The sequence below is a fragment of the Cervus canadensis genome, chromosome 10, assembly GCF_019320065.1.
Source record: "Cervus canadensis isolate Bull #8, Minnesota chromosome 10, ASM1932006v1, whole genome shotgun sequence".
In the NCBI taxonomy this organism is placed as follows: Eukaryota; Metazoa; Chordata; class Mammalia; order Artiodactyla; family Cervidae; genus Cervus; species Cervus canadensis.
In genome coordinates, this window is record NC_057395.1 from 49,680,970 (window position 1) to 49,705,664 (window position 24,695).

The 24,695-nt window shown below is 40.2% G+C and overlaps 1 protein-coding gene across 3 annotated transcripts; it reads left to right on the forward strand.

Moving 5' to 3' along the window:
• The first annotated feature begins 3 nt into the window (after positions 1-3).
• On the forward strand, positions 4-11,727 carry TRMT6 (tRNA methyltransferase 6 non-catalytic subunit). Of its 3 annotated transcripts, XM_043480317.1 has the most exons (11): positions 4-370; positions 3,089-3,216; positions 5,098-5,207; positions 5,760-5,851; positions 5,979-6,062; positions 6,329-6,453; positions 7,210-7,568; positions 7,951-8,036; positions 8,655-8,757; positions 8,849-8,935; positions 10,250-11,727. In XM_043480317.1, exons 1-11 carry the CDS (start codon positions 243-245, stop codon positions 10,439-10,441), a joined length of 1,494 nt encoding a protein of 497 aa, XP_043336252.1. In that variant the 5' UTR covers positions 4-242; the 3' UTR covers positions 10,442-11,727. The 3 variants fall into 3 exon arrangements, with proteins under 3 accessions (XP_043336252.1, XP_043336253.1, XP_043336254.1); XM_043480318.1 differs by lacking the exon at positions 3,089-3,216 and having other exon boundaries at positions 69-370; XM_043480319.1 differs by lacking the exons at positions 3,089-3,216; positions 5,098-5,207 and having other exon boundaries at positions 235-370.
• The last annotated feature ends 12,968 nt before the right edge of the window (positions 11,728-24,695 follow it).

Below are 24,695 nucleotides of genomic sequence, written 5' to 3' on the forward strand. Positions count from 1 at the left end.
GATGAAGGACAGCCAATCAAGGAGATCAGCCAGACGGAAGCCGCGAGGCTTCCGGAAGCCCTCCCGAGGTTCTGACCGGAAAGCGGAAGCGGCACGCAGCACGTGGGGGCGGTGCCGGTCGGAGGGCTTTGCGTCCCTTTAGGTTTTTGGAGGTGATCCTGCCGGCGGCAACGGCCTAAAGCCAGGGGCGGAGTGCGAGGAACTGGAGGGACGCTGCGGGGCTCTGAGACCCGCTGAGCATCATGGAGAGCTCTGAGGAGCAACCAGGCCCACAGCCACAATATCCCGGGAACCACTGCATCCGCGACGGCGACTTCGTGGTGCTGAAACGGGAAGATGTGTTTAAAGCAGTGCAAGTCCAGCGGAGAAAGTAAGTCAGGTCTCTGGCCTTAGGAGTTCTCCGCCCGCACCTTCTAGACATACTCTCTCACCGAGGTCCCGTTCTTGGTTCTCTGGATTCTCTATCTTCTCCCTTGTTATCTCCTCTCGGATCTTTCCACTGAGGACTTTGCCCCCAGGATCCCATCCTTGGCCCTCGGGATCACCCTCACGCCTCCTGTCTTCCAACAGAGCCGTGACCTTATTCCTGGTCCTCTATCTTAAGTATCTTACTTAATCTTTCCAGAGTCCTTTCCCAATTCTTGGCCCTCGCTCGGGTGCCCCGCCCCTCTTCAGCAAGCCGCCCCCACCCCACTTCCCACGTCCTGGGGTTCTTTCCTCAAGTGTTGGGTTCTTCTCTCTTGTCTTCTCACAGAACCCACCTTCCACCGTCTAATCTCATCCTTGCCTCCCAGAACCCCCTCATCACTATTTTGTGTTCTTGCAACCAATACCTTTTTTCCCCCCAGAATTTCTGATTAGAAATATGTGTTTGCTTCCAAGTACATAATTTTTATAAAGTGCTTATACTAGTTAAGCTTTTAAATTTAAGTATAGCAGTACAGCCAAGTCCTTAGGTTATAAGTTCCATGAATGATTCCACAGTTACACAGCTGTATAATGACTGTACAGGTGAAACTTTGGTTTTTCTTTCTTGTATTGTTCTTTTAAGTTGCTTTATCGCGAGATGTGGTTGGTTGAATGTGGGTCTTAAAAACATGCTCTTTTAGACTAGGCTTTTCATTCCCAAGGAGACAGACAGCAACATCTTTATTTCTAAAAAGTATTCTTAAGACACATATTTTGCAACACATTTTATCAGTTTTCTTGGCAGAAGCATAGCTTTAGTTGCCATTTTATTTAGAAAATGATTCGGAACTCAACTGCATACCAGGGCAGACTCTCCCTTCACTCTTTCCACAGGTCTGCACTCGTCTGGTTGGGCACAAGCAATCCTGGCTCTGTGAGCACGTCTCACTCTTGCCCACATCCTTCTGACTAGGTCCCACTTACCTGACAGCGACCTCCTGTCAGGCCGGCCAGTTTGAGTGATGTACTCTTCTTTGCATGTCAGATCAGCTGCCAGAGGGTAAACCCAACCCATCTCAGACCCAGTGTTTCACTAGCACTGGACTACTCAAAGGATGAGGCAGGGGATGGCGCACAATCTAGCCTGAGCTGCGTTTCAGCTTCTCTGAGGGGATTCATGTCCACAAATATTTTGAGTGTCTATTATGTGTCAGTCACTAAGGACCCAGCAAAGAACACGAATTGGCCCTGTCTGAATACTTAGGATCTTGGAGAAATTCACTCAGATGATTCTAGTGAGGAGACTTGAAGATGTGCACATACACATACAGAGTTATGAAAAGGTTTAGAGCACCAGTAGAGACTTGTGATGCATCCAGGGGTCTAGAATGATGGGAAGCCTTTGGCCAGGGCGATGTGATGCCATCTGATTCTGTCATGGTCAGCCTCTCTGGGCACACAGGAAGAGAAGGTGTGGGATGAGGCACAAAAAACTAGTCAGTATATGTCTTTCAGAATTCAGAGTTCTATTGGTGTGGGCCATGTCCTGAAGCTAAACAGACTTCCTGAGATCCATTTATTCTTTGTTGGGTAGACTGTGTCATGTAGTGGAAAGAACCAGGCTTTGGGTTCAGGCAGATTTGGATTTGAATCCCAGCTCCTACTATGTAACTGCATCTTGGGCAAGACACTTTTCCTGAGCTTCAAGATTGCTCATCTGTTAAGAGTTATGTCCAGGATGACTGAATTGAGAATTAAATCAAAAAGTGTGAACCATCTGGCACATACTACCTAACCTCTGATCAACACTCAGCAGGTGTTATTTCTCATCTTTTGAAAGGAAAGTTTTTTTGGCTTTTGTGGGATGTCCTTTTTAAATTGTGCTGTGCTTCAGTCATGTCTGACTCTTTGCAACCCTATGGACGGTAGCCTGCCAGGCTCCTCTGTCCATGGGATTCTCCAGCAAGAATACTGGAGTAGGGTGCCATTTCCTTCTCCAGGGGATCTTCCCCACCTAGGGATCAAACTGGTGTCTCTTAAGTCTCCTGCACCAGCAGGGTCAGTTTACCACTAGCGCCACCTGGGAAGCAAAATCTGGGTAGTGGGAAAAGCTAAAATTGCCTGGGCCTCAGTAGAGCCTTGTCGGTGTTAGGCATCACTTACAAATGTGTAAATGGTCAGTAATGTTTACAGGCAAATGTCATTTGGTTTTACTGGATAATTTTCAAAGAAAATGGCCATTTAGGCCAGGGTATTTGTTAAATCCCTGTTATCTCAATGATTGTTCAGTTTTGAGGTTTTCTTATGTTCAAGAGGTGTCACAGTATGTGTGTTAGTGGCACGGCGATCTTGGGAACACTTTATGCTACTTAGGAAATCTGAAATCTGCAAATTTGGACATCCCATCAGACAGTAAAAATTGGAGCCAGAACAATGCCTCGGAAAAGTAATGTCTTCTGTCCCTGTTTTTCATTCCAAATTCTTTGTTTTTGTGCCTTGTTTGTTAATTTTATCTGCCCATAGCCCAGTTCTCTTTCGTTCATTTGTCAGTTCACGGTCAGAGATAATGCTGCCGATTATCCTTTAGGGAGAGTGATTATGAAGTAAACTAGGTCAAATATATCTTTCCAAAATTGAGTGCAGATGAGATTCAGCTTATTGATTGCATTTTCCCCCCCAGGAAAGTAACTTTTGAAAAACAGTGGTTCTATCTGGATAACGTCATTGGCCATAGTTATGGAACCACATTTGAAGTGACCAATGGAGGAAGTCTTCAGCCTAAGAAGAAGAAGGAAGAGCCTACTTCAGGTGCACTATACTACTTAGGATGAATGAAATAGATGCCCTTGAACTGTCCAGTCAGAAACCTGTCAACCTGAATTAATTCTGAAATGCTAGCCCAGGCTGTTCCCAAAGGAATCTGAACTCACAACCTCAGAACTGTAGCTCAGTAGAATGAATTAGGGTCTGCTTTTGGCTTTGAGATAACCTGGGTTCTGACTCCAGCCCATCATTAACCAGCCCTCTGACCTTGGGCCAGATATTTAATCCCAGGAATCCTTGCAACTTCAGTGTAAGAGGAGGTATAAAGCCCTGTTGGTGTCTAGAAGTTACCAGCTTTTGAGGTAGTTAGCATATAGGGAAGAGGATATGATGTCAGGTTTTTAATTCAACTGACTAGGTTTAAGTTTCAACTTCATCACTTAGCTTGTAACCTCGAGCTAGTTATTTGGTTTCTCTAAGTTTTATCTGTAAAATAGGACCACAACACATGTTTAGTGACCAAGCTATAGTGAGTATTCAATCATCTGACACATTGAAAGTTCTTAACAATGCCTTGCCTGTTAAAGTAACAGCCCCATGGGTTTAATATAATCATTAATTAAAATTGAATGCTTAAATTTTTGTTAAAATAAGTATACTTAAAATATTTTATTAATAAAATTATTATTAAAATTAAGTAATTAAAATACTATTGAGATTCTGGTTCAAACCACTTTATTAAATATTTATTAAATATTACTTCTAAATATTCATATTTTTATTAAGCATCAAATACATTCCAGGCATGATTAAACACTGCAGTTACAGCAGTTTGTTAGATAGACCATCCCATAAAATTTATTTAGCAGTGAAATTGTTAGTCACTCAGTCGTGTCTGACTCTTTGCAACCCTATAGACTGTGGAATTCTCCAGGTAAGAATACTATAGTGGGTTGCCATTTCTTCCTCCAGAGGATCTTCCTGACCCAGGGATTGAACCTGGGTCTCCCACATTGAGGGCAGATTCCTTACCATCTGAGCTACCAGGGATGCCCACTTAGCCGTGGGAAATGCCAAAAATAATCAAGTAGACAAGCAAACAGCATAATTTCAGGTGGTGATGTGTGCTACGCAGATGATGGATCAGGGAGATGTACTGAAGGCTGATTGAATGAGGTATAAGACTTGGCTAAGATTGTGAGCTCAGCCCTGAGTGATGTAAAGAGGATCCACCCACTTGGAAACGTTGCAAGAGCATTCCAGGTGGAGGGAGAAGCAAATGCCAAATTCCCGCATTGTGACCACACTGCTGTGTCTGAGGAACATGAGGAAGTGGAGTGGCTGAGTACAGGGCTTAAGAAATGAGACCTGAAAAGGTAGCCGGGTACCAAATCATGTATAACCTTGCGGGGACCCTTTAAATTGCTACAGGAAGTCACTGTGTGGTTTTATGCATTGGAATAGATGAGCCAGTTTGCATTTTAAAAAGAGAACTCTGCTATCCAGGTGGATTGTTAGGGGGCAAAAGTGGAAGCAAGAATATGAGTGAGAGGAATATTGTGACAAGAAAGGATAATGGATTGGGGTAGGGGCAGTGGAATTCTTTGGAAAAGACCCTGATGCTGAGGAAGATTGAAAGCAAAAGAAGAGGGCAGCACAGGATGAGATAGTTAGATAGCATCACCGACTCAATGGACATGAATTTGAGCACTCTGGGAGATAGTAGAGGACAGAGGAACCTGGTGGGTACAGTCCATGGGGTCACAAAGAGTCTGACACGACTTAGCAACTGAACAACAACAAGAAGTAGCACTGAAAGGCCAAATTTAAGTGGCTGATGGGCTGGATATAGATCTAAACTTAGAAGAAGAAAGATTTTTAAGTAATTTCAGATCATATATGTCATAGAGCAATTTTCTTCCTTAGAAACCAAAGAAGCGGGCACTGATAATCGAAATATAATTGATGATGGAAAATCTCAGAAACTTACTCAAGATGACATAAAAGCTTTAAAGGACAAAGGCATTAAAGGCGAGGTAAAATTCAAAGGATTTTTTGTTTTGTTTTCATTTGTTATTTAGGAAATTGCTTGCTTTTTAAAGCAGACTTTTCCTAAGGTAAGATGTAAAAATACAGTACATTTCTATTAAAAATAGCTTGAAGTGTTTATGCAATTCAGTATGTCAAAGATTTTGTTTCTTATAGGCAGGAATGTAAGTGAATGACATTACTAATATTGTTAGCAAAAAGGAATTTGATAGCTTATTGCATCTTAGAGCTTGACTTTGTTCATTTTCAATAATGTTTTCAGCCAGTGTCTTCAGGACTGACAGTGTACTTTACCTCTTTTCTCCCTAAATTGTATATGTCTGTTCTTTTACTTTGATTTAAATGGAATTATAAGGTACTAATATTTTAATACAAATTCTGGATAGAGTATAAAAATACAAAGTTCATCCATTTGGACTTCTGTGGAAAAGGGCCTGGAGAATCAGACTTTTGGATACATTCTGTGGTAAGAAACCTTTGAAGTTACCTGTGCTGTGAAAATAAAGTTTCAGGAAATCTGCTTGCTCCTTTTCTTATAGGAAATAGTTCAGCAATTAATTGAAAATAGTACAACATTCCGAGACAAGACAGAATTTGCTCAAGATAAATATATAAAAAAGAAGAAAAAGAAGTAAGTAATTATGCTTTTAAATGGATGGAAATACAAAATATTTTTATAGATTTATAAAATGTATTATTTAAATAAAGTATTTTTAAACTAGCTTTTTAAAACTGATGTTCTGTTTTTCTTCCCCCAGATATGAAGCCATGATTACTGTTGTGAAGCCGTCCACCCGCATTCTTTCAGTTATGTATTATGCAAGAGAACCTGGAAAAATTAAGTACGCTTTGTTTCCTTTCAAAAGTATAATTGGGGGAAAATATATCTTTAAGAAAGTCATGATTTTAAATAAAATGAAAATCTTGCTCATCTGCGTAAAGTATCCTCCTACTTCATAAATTGTAAGTCCTTTTTTACTATTGCCTCCAAAGCAATCAATAATCTTATCAACATCATTTTTATGAAACAAACAAAACTTGAAAAATGATGGTTAAAATAGAAGACTTTGCTTAGCTAAAAATGAATACATTATTCTTTTTTCCTTAGCCACATGAGATATGATACACTCGCCCAGATGTTGACATTGGGAAATATCCGTGCTGGCAATAAAATGATTGTGATGGAGACATGTGCAGGCTTGGTGCTGGGTGCAATGATGGAACGAATGGGAGGTAAGATTTAATGTTTTCATGTTCATTAAAACCCCACCATGATTTGAGTAGAGAAGTCTAAAAAATTCAAACTCATGGAACGTGAGGTTGAGTTACTGGAAGTTAATGAAATGACTTGGGTGTGCCTGCACAGCTGCAGTCTCCGGGAGCTTCCTCCACAGTCCACGTCTCCCAGCCCGAGCTGTGTTGGCATCCCCGATGGCAGTGTCCTTCCCAGCTTCCATGTCAGTGGGAGTGGTTTTGAAGCCTGTGACTGGCTAGGACTTCAGGACAGTGATTTCAATGAACTCTAGGGTAGCTGGTGCTCATTTTATTGGCCTGAATTGAGGGGAGAGGATAGAGTGGGAAGAATACTAGGTATGTATTCTGTCCTAGAAGAAAACAACACAGCCTGATTTGCCTGCCCTTTCTCTGACCCTGTTGAAGATAAGAACTTTTAACTGTCTGTCTAAAGGTTGGCCCAGAGGGAAGCTGAGAGCCAGTCACCAATCGTGTGACATCCAAATTTGTAGGTTCACAAAGTGTGAGTGGGAGTACGCTTCTTTAAGACTTCCTGTGTACCTGTTTGGAATTGTGTAACCTCCATTGGGAAGATACATAGAGTCCAGATGGACCTCCCTGAGGAGCTACATCATCTTCAACCTCTGAACAGCATAAAGCAGAGAAACCTTCAGTCTCCATGACATGGCATACTCTGAGGGTTGCATAGTCAAGTCCCCTCCATTGAGCAGATGTCTGTTTCTTTTATCTTTTCAGGTTTTGGCTCCATTATTCAGCTGTACCCTGGAGGTGGACCTGTTCGGGCAGCAACGGCATGTTTTGGATTTCCAAAATCTTTCCTCAGTGGTCTTTATGAATTCCCCCTCAACAAAGTGGACAGTCTCTTAAATGGAACATTTTCTGCCGAGATGTTGTCTTCAGAGCCGAAAGACAATGCTTCAGTTGAAGAAAGTAATGGCACACTGGAGGAAAAACAGACTTCTGAACAAGAGAATGAAGATAGCATAGCAGAAGCCCCAGAGAGCAATCACCCAGAAGAACAAGAAACAATGGAAATTGTCTCTCAAGATCCAGACTATAAGGAGCCTAAAGAGAGTGGAAGTAAAAAGGATTATGTAAGAATGTTAAGAGTTCCCACTACCCTCATAATGTCTTCCCCAAGGCTTCAGTTAACTTCATGTAAGCCTTGAGATTTGATTTGACTTTAAGAGCATCAGCTCCCAAGATAATAAGTATCAAAACAGAGAAAGAGTGTGTGTGAGTGTATACATGTGTGATTTCATCTTTGGGATGGAACTTTAGGATACAGAAGCATTATATAGGTAGCTCCATGGTGGTTTTATAACAGCAGGGCTCTTATGTGTTTTCAACTTCCCTATAAATGATCTCCCTCTGTTGCTTTAGTTCAAGTTGGTAGCTATTGTTAAAATGTTTGGATAGACCAGTATTTCCAAAAAGCTGACTCAGGATGTTGGTTTCTTATTTTTCTTCTTGAAGATTCAGGAAAAGCAGAGGAGACAAGAAGAGCAGAAGAAAAGACATTTAGAGGCTGCTGCTCTGCTGAGTGAAAGAAACGCAGATGGGTGCGTTGATGAAAGATCACAGGCGATGTCTTGGTGTTCAAGGGCTCTAGCACTGTCTGCTTGTCTGCTTTGGTTGTAGCAGGAACAAGCATGATGATTCTGTCTTGGGTTTGTAAAGAAAGGAGACTGCATCTGTCAGGAGTGGGAAATTGATTATGCTCATTTCAGAGTTTTAAAAGAAACTGAAATTTCTCCAATGATAGCACACGATCAGATGGGGCTTTGTAGTCCCACTAGCTGCAGGTGGGTGGGGCATTCCAGTTGATGTGATACTGGCTAAAGGCAAGGGCTAAGGATCACCTGATGGGAAAGGTAGATTTGGGTATCTACAAAGCCAGTATTACAATGTTGGATTTGTTTGCAGATCTTTTTTTAAATCAAGAATGTCATTAAATTCCACCTCGAGTTGCCAAGCACCATGAGAGTTTATAATCCAGTTTGTGTTCCTTAGAAAGTAATAGTTCATGATTTTACTGTTTGGGATCTCTAGAATACTATATTTAAAACTCTTCCTTGTGTGAGTCATGCAAATAAATATCTGAATATTTTAGATGCATTTTAAAACCTGTGCTCCACCTTGGAACTTAGAGAAATAATTTGTCTAACATTTTCTTGCAGTTTAATTGTAGCTAGTCGTTTCCATCCCACTCCACTGCTGCTGTCCTTGCTGGACTTTGTGGCTCCTTCAAGGCCATTCGTGGTCTACTGTCAGTATAAAGAGGTAATACTGAAATGGAATGGACTGCAGTTCTTACATCTAAACATTGCAGCCCTCAAAATAATTATTAATAGAACTCTGTTTATGCCTTTAGCCTCTGTTGGAGTGCTACACAAAACTTCGGGAAAGAGGAGGGGTCATCAACCTCAGGCTGTCTGAAACCTGGCTCAGAAATTACCAGGTATGTACGTGTCCTTACAGCCAGTCCCTGGGAGCTACTCTCCTGGGTTGCCAGCTCTGCACAATAGTGCCGAAAGCTGGGGATCTCCGTATTTCCATCTACAGGGATGAAAGAGTCTCATGTCTGTAACTCAAAGTGCCCTGACCTTTCCTGACCCTTTTTTTCTTTTTCTTTTATCATGTCATGGTCAGTAACTCAAGTCCAGAGACACTTAAAATGCAGCAACTGTGCTTATGTTTCCCCAAGGCTTTGAGAGCACTGTAGAGTGAATAACTGATAATGGCAAAATTCCTCAGCTAACAAGAAAGGTGACCCTTTCCTCTTTGCTGGGATGTCTTTGCAGCTAGTGTTCAGGATTTCCTGGTGGAGTCTGTAAGTTCAGGTTCTCTGAAAGGTAGACGTGTAAGAGATTTATTGGAGAAACACCTTTGAAATATAAAGAGAGGGAGCAGGATTAGGTAGGGAGCGTTGCCAGACCATCATGCAGGTCTGAAGCCTATGACAGAGTTGGAGGATGAAGGGGGAGGAAGGGCTTGCGTGCGGCTCCGAGAAAGGATGATGGGGAACCCCAGAGCAGAGATTGCCCACTAAAGGAGTGCAGTATTGGACAGTTGTGGTACATGTGCTCAGCTGTCAACTTGGAATAACCCATAGGCTCCATAGGTGTGACTCTCAAATGCACACATCTTAAAGGAGCAGCAGCTAGAGGCTTTCTGTTGCTTCACCTCACAGCCAGTTCCCTCTTATAGAGATCTGGGCCGGGGGGGGGGTCACCTCCATGACGGTCACAGGCCCTGCTTTGCTTCCTGGACATCTTACTTAATCCAGGACACTCTGCAGACCTGGAAAACCCTGCACTTCATGGTAGTCATCTTATTTAGTTCTGGAAACAGGAGAAAAGAATTCTTAACAAGAGGTAACAGGGTGCTGGAGGAGGAAGGCTCTGTCTGTATGTCTATAGCTACTTCTCCATGAACCGAGCTCCACTGTTGACCACGAAGCTTTCTGGAGCCAAGAGGGAGAAAGCCAGGCCCAGAGCACTACAGAAACCAGTTGCCCTTTTACCTCCAGGAACTTGGCTTCAGGTTAAGAGAAATTATTTCACTTATGTTTTTCAAAGAAAATCACTCAAACCAATTTCTGTACTTCATCTGCACTATTATGTGAAAGAAGGACCTCCTTAGGAATTGGTCTAATTAAATTGTTCTCTCTTCAAGAAAATCTGTGTCATTTAAATTCTAGTTTCTGTCATGTGTATTGTTAGCATGACCTTATCTGCATAGGGAAACATGAATGTCTTTCTGTTTTGATTAGGTTTTGCCAGATCGAAGTCATCCCAAACTACTGATGAGCGGAGGTGGGGGGTACCTTCTCTCAGGCTTCACTGTTGCCATGGACAACCTTAAAGCAGACCCCAGTCTCAAATCTAGCACCAGCACTTTAGAATCTCACAAGACTGAAGAGCCAGCAGCTAAAAAACGGAAATGCCCAGAATCTGACTCTTAACCTTTTAAAAATTGTTTTGATTTTTGTTCTCAGACATTATACAGTTAGTAAGTAAACCTTAAATGCCATTACTAATTGTGTTTTTGTATCCTAAGAATAAGAACATGTTTATACACCTGTTCCCAGGAAGGACAAGTAAGCCTTTTGTCCACCTCTGACATAGCTAGGTTTGGACTGTCAAAACCTTGAGCCAAAATACCTAAACCTGGGGTAAGCAGTGGTCTGGTATATGGCCAATTCTGTTTATTTCACAAAAATCCTTTAAGTACTTTCAGTACTCTGTGCAAATTTCTTGAGAATTTAGAGATCAAAGAAATATATTTATACAAAATTTTGTTTATATGTTAAGCTAAGTGGAATAACACACTATCAGTGAAACTTGGGTACTAGAAAGAAGGAATTTGTGGAAGAAATTCCTCTTCATTATGTTCTCTTCAACCTAAGCAATATGAATGTGTGTGAGATTTACAGTACCAAAAATGTCCATCCTTTTCCTTTCAATGGAATAAACTTTTAAAAAATATTTTACTATTTTAATAGTTGATGACCTGGAAAAACTCTTGAGTATTTATTTTATTGCTGTTTTTGTCAATAGGTGTAGTAGGGTACTTTTTTGCATTAATTTGCCAAATCTCTCATTCTTTTGTTCAAAATAAAGTGACTAGAATTTTTATGTACTATTAAAGGAAGCAAATGGTTTTTTCTCTCCCCAGAGACTTATGGAGATAGATACATACATGTATGTGAATGTTGGTATATGCACATATATATATTTATGTACACACACATGCACATGGAGGCAGAGAGAATGCACTGTCTATATGAACTATAGCAAAGTTTAGTGCAGGGCTTAGACCAGTCCTCACTGCATTAGTGTCACTCCTTGTCAAATGTATTTTAAAGTGCCTTTTTTGGTGATTATTAATGCTGGTTTGTTGAGCTCTGGCATGACTGGGGGTTAGCCTTTCTAAGCTCTGAAAAAAAAAGTGTAATCAAATTATTTTGGTCATCTGCTGCAGCCAAGAAAAAGTGTTTAGAGGAAGTCAAGGCTCTTGTCCATTGAGAATCTGAGTCTTGCTCACCGAACATGTTCATCATGTATGTTGTTAATGTCATTATAAAATAGATGTAGATCATCCAGCAGGGAGCATCTCAAAAAAAAAAAAATAATTGCTCTTTCCTAATAGCATGTTCTGTTCTAAAAATGGCCAGTTGTGATTACCAACAAGTACAGTTCTGATTCCTCTTTCTTAATTGCTTTTAAGGAATAAAAGCATTTCATACTATGATCTGTCTGACTTACATTAATGATGCTGTTAGTGATGCTGCCTTCACTTGCTTTCAGCTGATTGTGACACATGGTCTATGTAAGAAAACATGCCTGGATTGGCACCTCACTGAACATGTCCATGAAAACAGTTGTTACCCACATGCATCCAGTCAAGTCTGGTTAAAGAGAACACAATATATGCACAGACAGATTGAGTAGTGGCTGGTCTCCACTGGTCACTGTTGTTAGAACCGTATCCTACTTGAAACTCAACCGGTTTTCAAGTCCCAGCTCATTCAGTTCAGTCTAGGGGTCTGCACTGCCAAGGCCCTGTGTGCCCATATAGCTACCCTGGAGTTGACTTGTGAACTTAACACAGAAGGTTAAAAGTTAACTTTTACCTATTACTTCTTCTCATTCATGTAACTTACTTAATCTTTGGGTACTGATGATTTAATTCAGTGGTTCAAAGATTTAGTGTGCACCAGAATCCCCTTGTGGGCTTATTAAAACAGATTGCTGGGCTCCACTGAGTTTCTAAGTAAGTCTGGGATGGGGCAGAAAATTCACATTTCTAACTTTCCAGATGACACTGGTGCTGCTGGACCATAACCAACTGTTTGAGAAACATTTATGTGTGGACACCTAAATCACACATGTCTTGTTTGTAAAATGGACATCACCTTTGGAGCAGATAAGTGGGTAATTCTATGGCTACTGGACATCTAGTCACCAGGAGAGTTATGTGAAATAGCACTTCAATGAGTGGCCATCAAAAAGTAAAGACAATCATTAATAATGTCCATCATACTCTTCATTTGATTAGGTTACTTGGAAATACAATGTGTTAATTAGATTTTTTAGCTTAAAGGTATATCAAAATTGTATGAAGCAATTTTTTTCAGCTTTGTTGAGTTGTAATTGACATAATATTTTGTAAGCCTAAGGTGTTAGTATGTTGATTTAATACACTTATATATTGCAGAGTTATTATCACCACAGCATTAACTAACACCTCCACCTGTGACGTAATTACCATTTTGGTGGGGGTGGGGGAAGAACATTAAAAATTTACTCTCAGAGCCTGTACAGGGCTGGCCAAAGCACGTCGGGAGCGGGCTCTGAGGCTGCTGGGCCCCAGCTGCCCCCTTGGACATCAAATTTTTAGAGGTTATCAAACTTCTGTGCAGTTATACCAGAAATTCAGAAACCTGAAAGGAAAATCCAGTTTAGAGAGAAGGTTCTATGGCTTGCTATAACTCTCTTCATATTCTTAGTATGTTGTCAGATACCACTCTATGGAATCATGTCATCAGATTCTGTAGATCCTTTCTACTGGATGAGAGTTGTTATTGCATCCAAAGAGGAACCCTAATGGAATTGGGTATCTCCCCAATTGTTATATCTGTTTGATTATGCAGTTGTTCAGTTCAGTCACTCAGTTGTGTCTGACTCTTTGCGACCCCTCGCAGCACACCAGGCCTCCCTGTCCATCACAAACTCCTGGAGTTTACTCAAACTCACGTCCATCGAGTTGGTGATGCCATCCAGCCATCTCATCCGCTGTCGTCCCCTTCTCCTCCTGCCCCCAATCCCTCCCAGCATCAGGGTCTTTTTCAATGAATCAACTCTTCGCATGAGGTGGCCAAAGTACTGGAGTTTCAGCTTCAGCATCAGTCCTTCCAATGAACACCCAGGACTGATACTCCTTTAGGATGGACTGGTTGGCTCTCCTTGCACTCCAAGGGACTCTCAAGAGTCTTCTTCAACACCACAGTTCAAAAGCATCAATTTTCGGCTCTCAGCTTTCTTCACAGTCCAACTCTCACATCCATACATGACCACTGGAAAAACCATAGCCTTGACCATATGGTCCTTTGTTGGCAAAGTAATGTCTCTGCTTTTTAATATGCTGTCTAGGTTGTTAGCTGGAGCCAAAATCATTGAAATTAGAGTACACAAGACAGAGCCTTGTTCAGTGGAGCTCAGAAATTTGTATGATCATTACCATCAGGCAAGCCATGGTGCATGTATGTCATGATGGGCATGTATGGGGATCCTGCTAAAATGGGTGCTGAAATCTGTCTCATCATTCAGGATGTTTTCTCAGACTTGGTCTCTTACCTGTGCTGTCAGCCAGGCGGCTGTCGTGATGGTAGTCACTGCCTGCATGTGTATGTCAGTTTGGTCATGGTTATTTATATTGTTCCTTATGTCACTGGGTTACGTCCATTGTTGGTACAACATGCTATTGAGTTTAATTGCTATTTAAAATGTCTTCCAACAGTCTGCTGTGATTTGTCATTGAAATAAAGTTACTGTGTGTAAACAGAGGCACAGAGCAAGCCAGATGATAAAGATCTATGTCTAAGGCTAAGCTTTTTTACAAGCAGACAATAAAAATTCTTTGTAATAGGTTAAAAAAAGTTTACTCTGAACAACTTTTAGGTATATGATTATGATTAACTATAATCACCATTTTGTTGTCCAGTCACTGAGTCGTGTCCAACTTTTTTCAACCCCATGGACTGTGGCATGCCAGGCTTCCCTGTCCCCCACTATCTCCCAGAGTTTGCATCCATGTCTGTTGAGTCAGTGGATGCTGTCTAACCATCTCATCCTCTGCTGCCCTCTTTTCCTTTTGCTCTCGTTCTTTTCCAGCATCAGGGTCTTTTCCAGCAAGTTAGCTGTTCGCATCAGGTGGCCAAAGTATTGGAGCTTCAGCATCAGTCTTTCCAATGAATATTCAGGGTTGATTTCCTTTAGGATTGACTGGTTTGATCTTGCAGTCCAAGGGACTGTCAAGAATCTTCTCCAGCACCACAATTCTAAAGCATCAATTATTTATTCTTCTTTGTGGTCCACCTCTCACATCTGTACATGACTACTGGAAAAACCATAGCTTTGACTACACAGATCTTTGTCAGCAAAGTGATGTCTTTGCTTTCTAATATGCTGTCTAGATTTATCAAAGCCTTCCTTCCAAGGAACAAGTGTCTTAATTTTATGACTGCAGCCACTGTGTGAAGTGATTTTGGACCCCAAGAAAATAAAATCTGTCACTGCTGCCACTTTTTCTCCTATTTGCTATGAAGTGATGGGACCAGATGCCATGATCTTAGTTTTTTGAATCTTGAGTTTTAAGCCAGCTTTTTCACTCTCTTCTTTCACCTTCATCAAGAGGCTGTTTAATTCCTCTTCACTTTCTGCCATTAGAGTGGTATGGTCTGCATATCTGAGGTTGTTGCTATTTCTTCCAGTGATCTTGACAGTCACCATGCTCTACATTAATTCCCCAGAATTTATTCATCTTAGAACTAAAAGTTTGTGCCTTTTGTCCAGTATCTCCCCATCTCCTGCACCTGCCAGCTCCTGCAACCACCTTTTTTAAAGGGAAGTTTATTGAATTTGTTACATTATTGCTTCTGTTGTTTTTATGTTCTGGTTTTTGGGGTTTTTTTGGTTCTTTTTTTTTTTTTGGCCACTAGGCATAGGATCTTAGCTCCTTCACCAGAGTTTGAACCCACACCCTCTGCGTTGGAAGGTGAAGTCTTAACCACTGCATCACCAGGGTCCCCAGCAAACACCATTTTACTTTGTTTCTATGAGTTTGATATTTTTAGATCCCACCTAAAAGTGACAGTATTCACTTTAACTTATTTCAGTTAGCATAACACCCTCGAGGTCTATCCCTGTTGTCACAAATGGCAGTATTTCTCTCCTCATGGCTGAATGATACACCATTGTATGTACATACCATGTCTACCCATTCATCTGTTGGCAGACATGTAGGTTGTTTCTGTATCTTGTCTATTGCAAATAATGCTGCAATGAACATGGGAGTGCAAATACCTCTTCAAGATACTAATTTCATTTTCTTCAGATACATATTCAGGTACAAAAAGTCTGCATTTTCACACTCCCCCTACATTTTGTGTTTTTGATATTTTGTCTTTTTCATGTGCTATTTCTAGTTTCACTTTCAAGTACTGAAGCATGTCCTAAAAATCTGATTACTAAGACTTACCTTGTTCTAACTGCTCCTGATTTTGGACTCTATAGAAGGAATCTGATTGCATCTGCTATTTTTTACTTCTGGGCTAGTGATTTGGACCTTTCATTTTCCAACTGCCAGAAAGTTAACAAGGCACTAAAGAAACTTTGTTTCAAAATGTGGGTGGGCTCAATGTGTTGTTTGTTTGGTCTGCTTTGTGTTATCACTCTAAAGCAGCACACTTGGAAAAGTAGAGAAATCAATCCAGAGGGTGGAAGTGAGAGTGGAAAGTCCTTTGCCTTCTGGGAGTACTTTCCCCAAACAAATAAGGGTAAGTAATGTGTCCTCTCTTAGTTCTTTTTCATCACCTGCAAGTGACAGACCAAGGCAAAGAGGAGGCAAAAATAAGAAAGTATATGATTGCTTTAAACTAACAAATCGTACCCAGTCTGGTGCATGCCTTTTTTTTTTTTTTTTTTTTTTTTTTGCTAAAATAGTTTTTTAAAGTTGGGGGGGAGCAAAAGAACAATAATTTTGTGATATGTGAAAATTACATGAAGTTCAAATTGTGGCACCCATAAATGAAGTTTTATTAGAACACAAGTAGACTAATTTGCTCAAGTATTATCTGTCCATGGCTGCTTCTGTGCTATGGCCACGTTGAATAGTTGTGACAGAGACCATATGGCCCTTGAAGCCTAAAATATGTGCCATCTGGCCCTTTCAGGAAGACTGTACTGACCACAAATTTAAATGAAGTGATGAATACAACAGGAGCACAGCATTTCGGAGCGTGGTGGGAACTGGTTTGGAGCAAGTAAAGCAGTGGTGCTCGGGCCCCAGACACGATCTGAGGGGGCAGTCCAGAGGGGATAGCTTTGCCCCAACAACTGGGGACCTACGAGCACTAGGATGCTATCTGGAGAGAACTGCAAACATTCCAAGAACATAGAGATACAGGATTAATCTGGTTTGGAGAAGAGGGTATGACTCAACCAATGTAGATGTAAAAATAAGATTCCATTGGATGCTTCAGTGCTTTTTTTAAATTAATTTATCTTAATTAGAGGCTAATTACTTTACAATGATGTTTTTGCCATACATCGACATCAATCAGTCACAGGTGTACTTGTGTCCTCCATCCTGAACCCTTCTTCCACCTCCCTCCCCACCCCATCCCTCTGAGTTGTTCCAGACCACCACAGCTTTGAGTGCCCTGCTTCATACATCAAACTTGCACTGGTCATCTATTTTACATATGGTAATATACATGTTTCAATGCTGTTCTCTCTTATTGTCCCACCCTTACCTTCTCCCACATAGTCCAAAAGTCTGCTATTTATATCTGTGTCTCTTTTGCTCTCTTGCATATAGGGTTGTCGATACCGTCTTTCTAAATTCCATATATATGTGTTAATATACTGCATTGGTGTTTCTCTTTCTGACTTACTTCACTCTGTATAATAGGCTCCAGTTTCATCCACCTCATTAGAACTGACTCATGTATACACATGGCTGATTCATGTCAATGTATGGCAAAAACCACCACAATATTGTAAAGTAATTAGGCTCCAATTAAAATTAATTTTAAAAAATAAAAAGAACCAACTCAAATGCATTCTTTTTATAGCTGAGTAATATTCCATTGTGTATATGTACCACAATTTCCTTATCCATTTGTCTGCCCATGAACATCTAGGTTGCTTCCATGTCCTAGCTATTGTAAACAGTGCTGCAGTGAACACTGGGGTACATGTGTCTCTTTCAGTTCTGGTTTCCTCAGTGTGTATGCCCAGCAGTGGGATTGCTGGGTTGTATGGCAGTTGTATTTCCAGTTTTTTAATGAATCTCCACACTGTTCTCCATAGTGGCTGTACTAGTTTGCATTCACACCAACAGTATAAGAGGGTTCTTTTTACTCCACACCCTCTCCAGAATTTATTGTTTGCAGACTTTTTGATGGTAGCCATTCTGACCAGCATGAGATGGTACATTTTGGTTTTGATTTGCATTTCTCTGATAATGAGTGGTGTTGAGCATCTTTTCATGTGTTTGTTAGCCATCTGCATGTCTTCTTTGGAGAAACATCTTGTGTAGTTCTTTGGCCCATTTTTTTTCTTGGGTCATTTATTTTTCTGGTATTGAACTGCATGAGCTGCTTGTATATTTTGGAGATTATCAGTTATTTCATTTGCTATTATTTTCTCCCATTCTGAAGGCTGCCTTTTCACCTTGCTTATAGTTTCCTTTGTTGTGCAAAGGCTTTGAAGTTTAATTAGGTATCATTTGGGCTTTTTTGTTTTTGTTTCCATTACTCTGGGAGGTGGGTCATAGAGGATCTTGCTGTGATTTATGTCAGAGAGTGTTCTCCCTATGTTTTCTAAAGAGTTTTATAGTTTTTGATCTTACATTTAGATCTTTAATCTATTTTTAGTTTATTTTTGTGTATGGTGTTATAAAGTGTTCTAGTTTCATTATTTTACAAGTGGTTGACCAGTTTTCCCACCACCACTTATAAAAGAGATTATCTTTTCTTCATTGTATATTTTTGCCCCTTCTGTCAAAGATAAGGTGCCCATAGGTGCCTGATTTATTTCTGGGCTTTCTATTTTGTTCCATTGATTTGTATTTCTGTCTTTGTGCCAGAACCTTATTGTCTTGATGACTACAGCTTTGTATTATAGTCTGAAGTCAGGAAGGTTGATTCCTCCAGTTCCATTTTTCTTTCTCAAGATAGCTTTGTCTATTTGATATTTTTTTTGTATTTCCATACAAATTGTGAAATTATTTGTTCCAGTTCTGTGAAAAATACCATTGGTAGCTTGATAGGAATTGCATTGAATCTATAGATTACTTTGGGTAATATACTCATTTTCACTATATTGATTTTTCCAATCCATGAACATGGTATATTTCTCCATCTATTTGTGTCCTCTTTGATTTCTTTCATCAGTGTTTTATAGTTTTCTGTATGTAGGTCTTTTGTTTCTTTAGGTAAATTTACCCCTAAGTATTTTATTCTTTTCATTGCAATGATGAATGGAATTGATTCCTTAATTTCTCTTTCTGTTTTCTCATTGTTTGTGTATAGGAATGCAAGGAATTTCTGTGTATTAATTTTATATTCTGAAACTTTACTATATTCATTGATTAGCTCTAGTAATTTTCTGGAGGTGTCTTTAAGGTTTTCTATGTAGAGGATCATGTCATCTGTAAACAGTGACAGTTTTACTTCTTTTCCAATCTGGATTCCTTTTATTTCTTTTTCTTCTATGATAACTCTGGTTAGGACTTCCAAAACTATGTTGAATAGTAATGGTGAGAGTGGGCACCTTTGTCTTGTTCCTGATTTTAGAGGAAATATTTTCAGTTTTTTGCCATTGAGGATAATGTTTGCTGGGGGATTGTCATATATGACTTTTATTATGTTGAGGTATGTTTTTGTATGCTTGCTTTCTGGAGAGTTTTTATTGTAAATGGGTGTTGAATTTTGTCAAAGGCTTTCTCTGCATCTATTGAGATAATCATATGATTTTTATCTTTCAATTTGTTAATATGGTATATCACATTGATTGATTTGCGAATATTGAAGAATCCTTGCATCCCTGGGATGAAGCCCTCTTGGTCATGATGCATTATCTTTTTAATATGTTGTTGCATTCTGTTTGCTATAATTTTGTTGAGGATTTTTGCATCTATGTTCATCAGTGATAATGGCCTGTAGTTTTCTTTTTTTGTGGCATCTTTGTTTGATTTTGGTATTAGGGTGATGTGGCCTCATAGAATGAGTTTAGGAGTTTACCTTCCTCTGCAATTTTCTGGAAGAGCTTGAGTAGGATAGGTGTTAGCTCTTCTCTGAATTTTTGGTAGAATTCTCCTATAAAGCCATCTGGTTCTGCGCTTTCGTTTTTTGAAAGATTTTTGATTACAGCTTCAATTTCTGTGCTCGTGATGGGTCTGTTAAGATTTTCTGTTTCTTCTTGGTTCAGTTTTGGAAGGTTATAGTTTTCTAAGAATTTGTCCATTTCTTCCAGGTTGTCCATTTTATTGGCATATAATTGCTCACAGTAGTCTCTTATGATCTTTTGTACTTCTGTGTTGTCTGTTGTGATTTCTCCATTTTCATTTCTAATTTTATTGATTTGATTCTTCTCTCTTTTTTTCTTGATGAGTCTGGCTAATGGTTTGTCTATTTTATTTATTTTCTCAAAGAACCAGCTTTTAGTTTTGTTGATTTTTGCTATAGTCTCCTTTGTTTCTTTTTCATTTTTATCTGCTCTGATATTTATGATTTCTTTCCTTCTGCTAGCTTAGGGATTCTTCTTTTCTTTTTCTAGTTGCTTTAGGTGTAAAGTTAGGTTGTTTATTTCATGTTTCTTTTGATTCTTGAGGTCAGTTTGTATTGCTGTGAATCTCCCTCTTAGCACTGCTTTTACTGAATCCCATAGGTTTGGGGTTGTCATGTTTTCATTTTCATTTGTTTCTTTGCATGTTTTGATTTCCTTTTTGATTTCTTCCATGATCTGTTGATTATTCAGAAGTGTGTTATTTAGCCTCCATATATTTGTATTTTTAGTAGTTTTTTCCCTGTGGTTGACATCTAATCTTAACCTCATTGTGATCAGAAAAGATGCTTGAAATGATTTCAATTTTTTTTAATTTACCAAGGCTAGATTTATGGCCCAGAATGTGATCTATCCTGAAGAATATACCATGTGTGCTTAGAAAAAGGTAAATTTCATTGTTTTGGGGTGATGTGCCCTGTAGATATCAATTAGGTCTAACTGGTCCATTGTATCATTTAGAGCTTGTGTTTTCTTGCTAATTTTCTGTTTGGTTGATCTATTCATAGGTGTGAATGGGGTATTAAAGTCCCCCACTATTATTGTGTTACTGTTAATTTCCCATTTCATACTTGTTAGCATTTGCCTTATGTATTGAGGTGCTCCTATGTTGAGTGCATATATATTTATAATTGTTATATCTTTGTCTTGGATTGATCCTTTGATCATTATGTAGTGTCCTTTGTCTCTGATCATGATCTTTATTTCAAAGTCTGTTTTATCTAATATGAGTAATGCTACTACTGCTTTCTTTTGGTCCCCATTTGCATGTGGGATCTTAGTTCCCTGACCAGGGATTGAACCTGCACCCCCTGCCTTGGAAGCCCAGAGGCTTAACCACTGGACAGCCAGGGAAATCCCAAAGGCAAAAGACTTTTTGAAACTTTTTACAAAGCTGTCTCAGTTTCATATTAGTATTGCCAGAGGGATATTGATGCCATAAACCTTAATCCTGACAGTGCAATTGAGAAGATGAAGCATGATCTTTCCAGAATGTTGAAAAGTGATTGACTTTTTTCCTAATAACCTCATATAATTTAATCAAGGAATTGTTGCTAAGTGAATTCAGTGAAGGAATTGAACTTTCAAAGAACCACTGACAGCTAAATTCAGCTTTGGAGGCAGATCTGGAAACTGTTGCAGCACTGGTTTTCTAAAATATGTGAGACTTTTTATTGGACAAATTCAGTTAACTCACATCAAAGTAAGCCTGACACAAAATCCAAGTGCAAATAAATGCTTAGTAAGCACACAAGATGCACATGTTGAATATAGAATGGGTTGGTAAAAAAAATCATGAGCATGTAAGTGGTTGGGTTTTTAGAGATAAACCAAGAATAATTTAAATTTTTCTTTTGTATTTAAAAGGTAAATATTTTTCTTTCTGAGTGAAAAGTAATTCCTGTAACTACTGAAATAGTTTAAAACTTTAAAGCAGTAAATGAATGTACAGGGGGGAAAAAGATATAAAGTGAAATCTAAAGCCCTTTCTCAGTCCTCTGAACCTGTTGGCAGCATTTGACCCCCATCTGTGACAGTTTTCCTCTCCTGGTTCCCTGCTTCCTTTTTAGCCTTTCTTCCTCCATCTCTGTTTCTGGTCCTTCTTCATCTCTGTCATGAATGTTTAGGAGAACATTAGTGTGCCCCAAGGCAAAGCACTGCACCTTTTCCCTTTTTTGTCTACACTCACTCCTTGGTTGTAGAAAGTTCAAGGGATTTGATATAAGAAAAAGATAGACCTTTGCTCCATCAGAGCTTTGGTCCCCGTGTCTGTCTTTCTTTCTTTCTCTTTCTTTCCTTCTTTCTTTCTTTCTCGTTTCTCTTCTTTCTTTCTTTCTTTCTCTTTACTTTTCTTTCTTTCTTTTCTATTCTTCCTGTCTTTCTCTCTCTCTCTATTTCTGGCTAATTCCTTGGAACACAGAGGCCTGCTGAGCTCACTTTCTTGCCCAGGCTTCTAAGACCCTCTCGAGAAGGCGCACTGTGCCTTCACCCACTCAAGAGGGCGCCTGGTGCCTACGTGCAGCAGCGCGAGCCCTAAGAACAGGATTCTATTGGCTTTCCGCGTAAACCAAGGGATGTCAGCCTCTTTCTCTCTCTTACTCTCGGAACCACCAGGTTCCAGTCCATTAAAGGACCAACAAGTGGCGCCCGAACAGGGACTCTGGTACACGTGGCAAGATTCGGAGGGAGTGACCCCCAGGGCCTATTGAGGCCGGTGGATCCAACAAACTTTTTCCTCTGAAAATTCGACCCAAGGGGGCCCCCGACATTCAAAATGGAAACAACAAGAACCCCGGGAGGAAGAAATTCCAATACAGGCCATGGCTGCTCTAAAGATCTCCAGAAAGCACCGCCCTCAGCGACATCAACCCTATGATCTCCCCACTTGGGGACAAATAAAAACCCTCACTAATCAAGTTAAAAATCTGATTTCTCAACAGGGAATGCCTCAGAGTCCTGAAACCTTATCGCTATGCTCCGTTGGCCTGCCATCCCCCGCTCAAGCCGGATTACTAATTTACTTACCCAACCCCCCTTTATTTCAGGTCATAAAATGGACGAGAAAAGACCCAGCATATCAACCAATGACTCCATGCACATGCCCCCCTCCCTGGAACCCTCACACCCTGGGGAGGAGAGAAAACTAATTAACATTTCTTTAGGTTATGAAGTCCTTCCTTTGTGTATGGGCCCAGCAAAATTATGCATAAACGTCGGCCAACAAACTTGGGCTTTCATCCTGCCTCCAAAAAAAAGACTTGCGGACATTGCTGACCTTTTTCTGTCTGTGAACCATGTTTACTACTGAAACTTTAGGGAAAGAGTTATGGAAAGAGCAAAAAACATTATGTAAAAGGTTACTAACACAACGTTGAAACATTACCATGACAAAGAACTTCTTGGCTGACACCCTCCTCCTCCTCCTCAAATCATCCTCGATAAGCAAATTGGGCCTGAACTATAGACATATAAAACATATGGAAACTTGCTGCCAGCACCAAAGAACTTGGGACTCGGACCGGACATTTCACAGAGACCAGTCGTGGTCCTAGTAACTATTTCTTTCACTATAATCAGTCATATTTTATACAGGCCTGTGTCCCACTTACAATTTAATCTATAACTTGTATTAATTGCCAATTTTGTGTTACTCCTGTTCATTTCAATCATAGTACCTACAACTGGAAACAAATCAAATTTCATTTACATGATAATGACTCTCTGAATGTACAATTACTGCCAAAGAAAATCTTTGAAACTTTTTCTAAACGTCTGCCCTCTTCCACTAATTTGGAAACTTTAGCTGAACAAATTATCTGGGCTAGACCCACAAGGATGGTTTCAAAGTACTACCCACAGCATCTGGAACTGTAACTTTGATGATTGTCTTGATAATTGTATTTGTTGTTTATCGTTGCCTTTCTATAAGGTTGGTTAATACTAACAAAACTCATTTGGTCAAGACCTTATTTTTTTACAAATATAATAAAATAGGGGGAATTGTCAGGAAGCATTTAACAAGAGGCTTCCTGTGTGCTGTTTTGGATCTGTCAGGAACCCTCTGGCCCTTATTGATTCCTGAATATTCAGGAATTAAGAGGAGAGGCACGCCTTTCCAGGGGCTGAGGAATCCAGGCATTTCTCATTACAGTGATAAGTACCCTCTTCCTTTTTATGAGCCAAATGGTAAAAGGTGATTGTTTGCAACTCTCTCTCTTTGATAGGGGTCATCTTATGTTTTGTAAGTCTGGAATTTTAATCTTTGTCTTTGCTGAGAATAACCACCTTGTAAGACAGTATATACGCCCACACCATGTTGATTAAAACACCTTTGCTCCATCAGAACAAAAAAAAAAAAGATAGAACCATGAGGTGGCAGGAGCACACACTTACTGGATGATAATGATACTCTGTTGGGTTTGCAAGGGCAGGGAGGGAGGGGTGTCCCTCACAGCAGGAATCTGTCCAGAAGCTACACCAAGGGGGTTGCTACTGGAGGGGAGGAGGGCAAGGGAAATCCCAGGGAGAGGGGAATCAGAGTGCCTCTGGTGTCTAGGCACTGGTGTCTACATTCAGCAGTGTAGCAGGAAGTCCCTGGGTCAGACAGCTCCAAGGGGCAGGAGTCTCATAGCTTGTAAGGATTGAGATCTGTCTTGTAGTCACATGGCTCTATCTTATCAATGGCCAGCAGATGCCAGGTATAGTTTGGTGTAGGTATGTGAAGCAGATGGGCCTTGAATGTGCAAAAATGTACTTCTTTGGGCTATGTTTAAAATGAACTTTGATGTTCAGTCACTTAGTCATGTCCAACTCTTTGCGACCCCATGGACTGCAGCATGCCAGGCTTCCCTGTCCATCACCAACTCCCGGAGCTTGCTCAAGCTCATATCCACTGAGTTGGTGATGCCATCCAACCATCTCATGCCCTGTCATCCTGTGCTCCTCCTGCATTCAATCTTTCCCAGCATCAAGGTCTTTTCCAATGAGTTGGCTCTTGACATCATGTGACCATAAGTACTGGAGCTTCAGCTTCAGCGTCAGTCCTTCCAATGAATATTTAAGGTTGATTTCCTTTAGGATTGACTGATTTGATCTCCTTGTAGTCCAAGGCACTCTCAAGAGTCTTCTCCAGCTCCAGTTTGAATG

Coding starts and splice junctions, on each gene's coding strand:
- TRMT6 (XM_043480317.1), top strand. CDS start 243: ATGGAGAGCTCTGAGGAGCAACCAGGCCCACAGCCACAATATCCCGGG. Junction 6,454..7,209: donor AATGATGGAACGAATGGGAG/GTAAGATTTAAT, acceptor TTATCTTTTCAG/GTTTTGGCTCCATTATTCAG. Junction 8,936..10,249: donor CCTGGCTCAGAAATTACCAG/GTATGTACGTGT, acceptor TGTTTTGATTAG/GTTTTGCCAGATCGAAGTCA.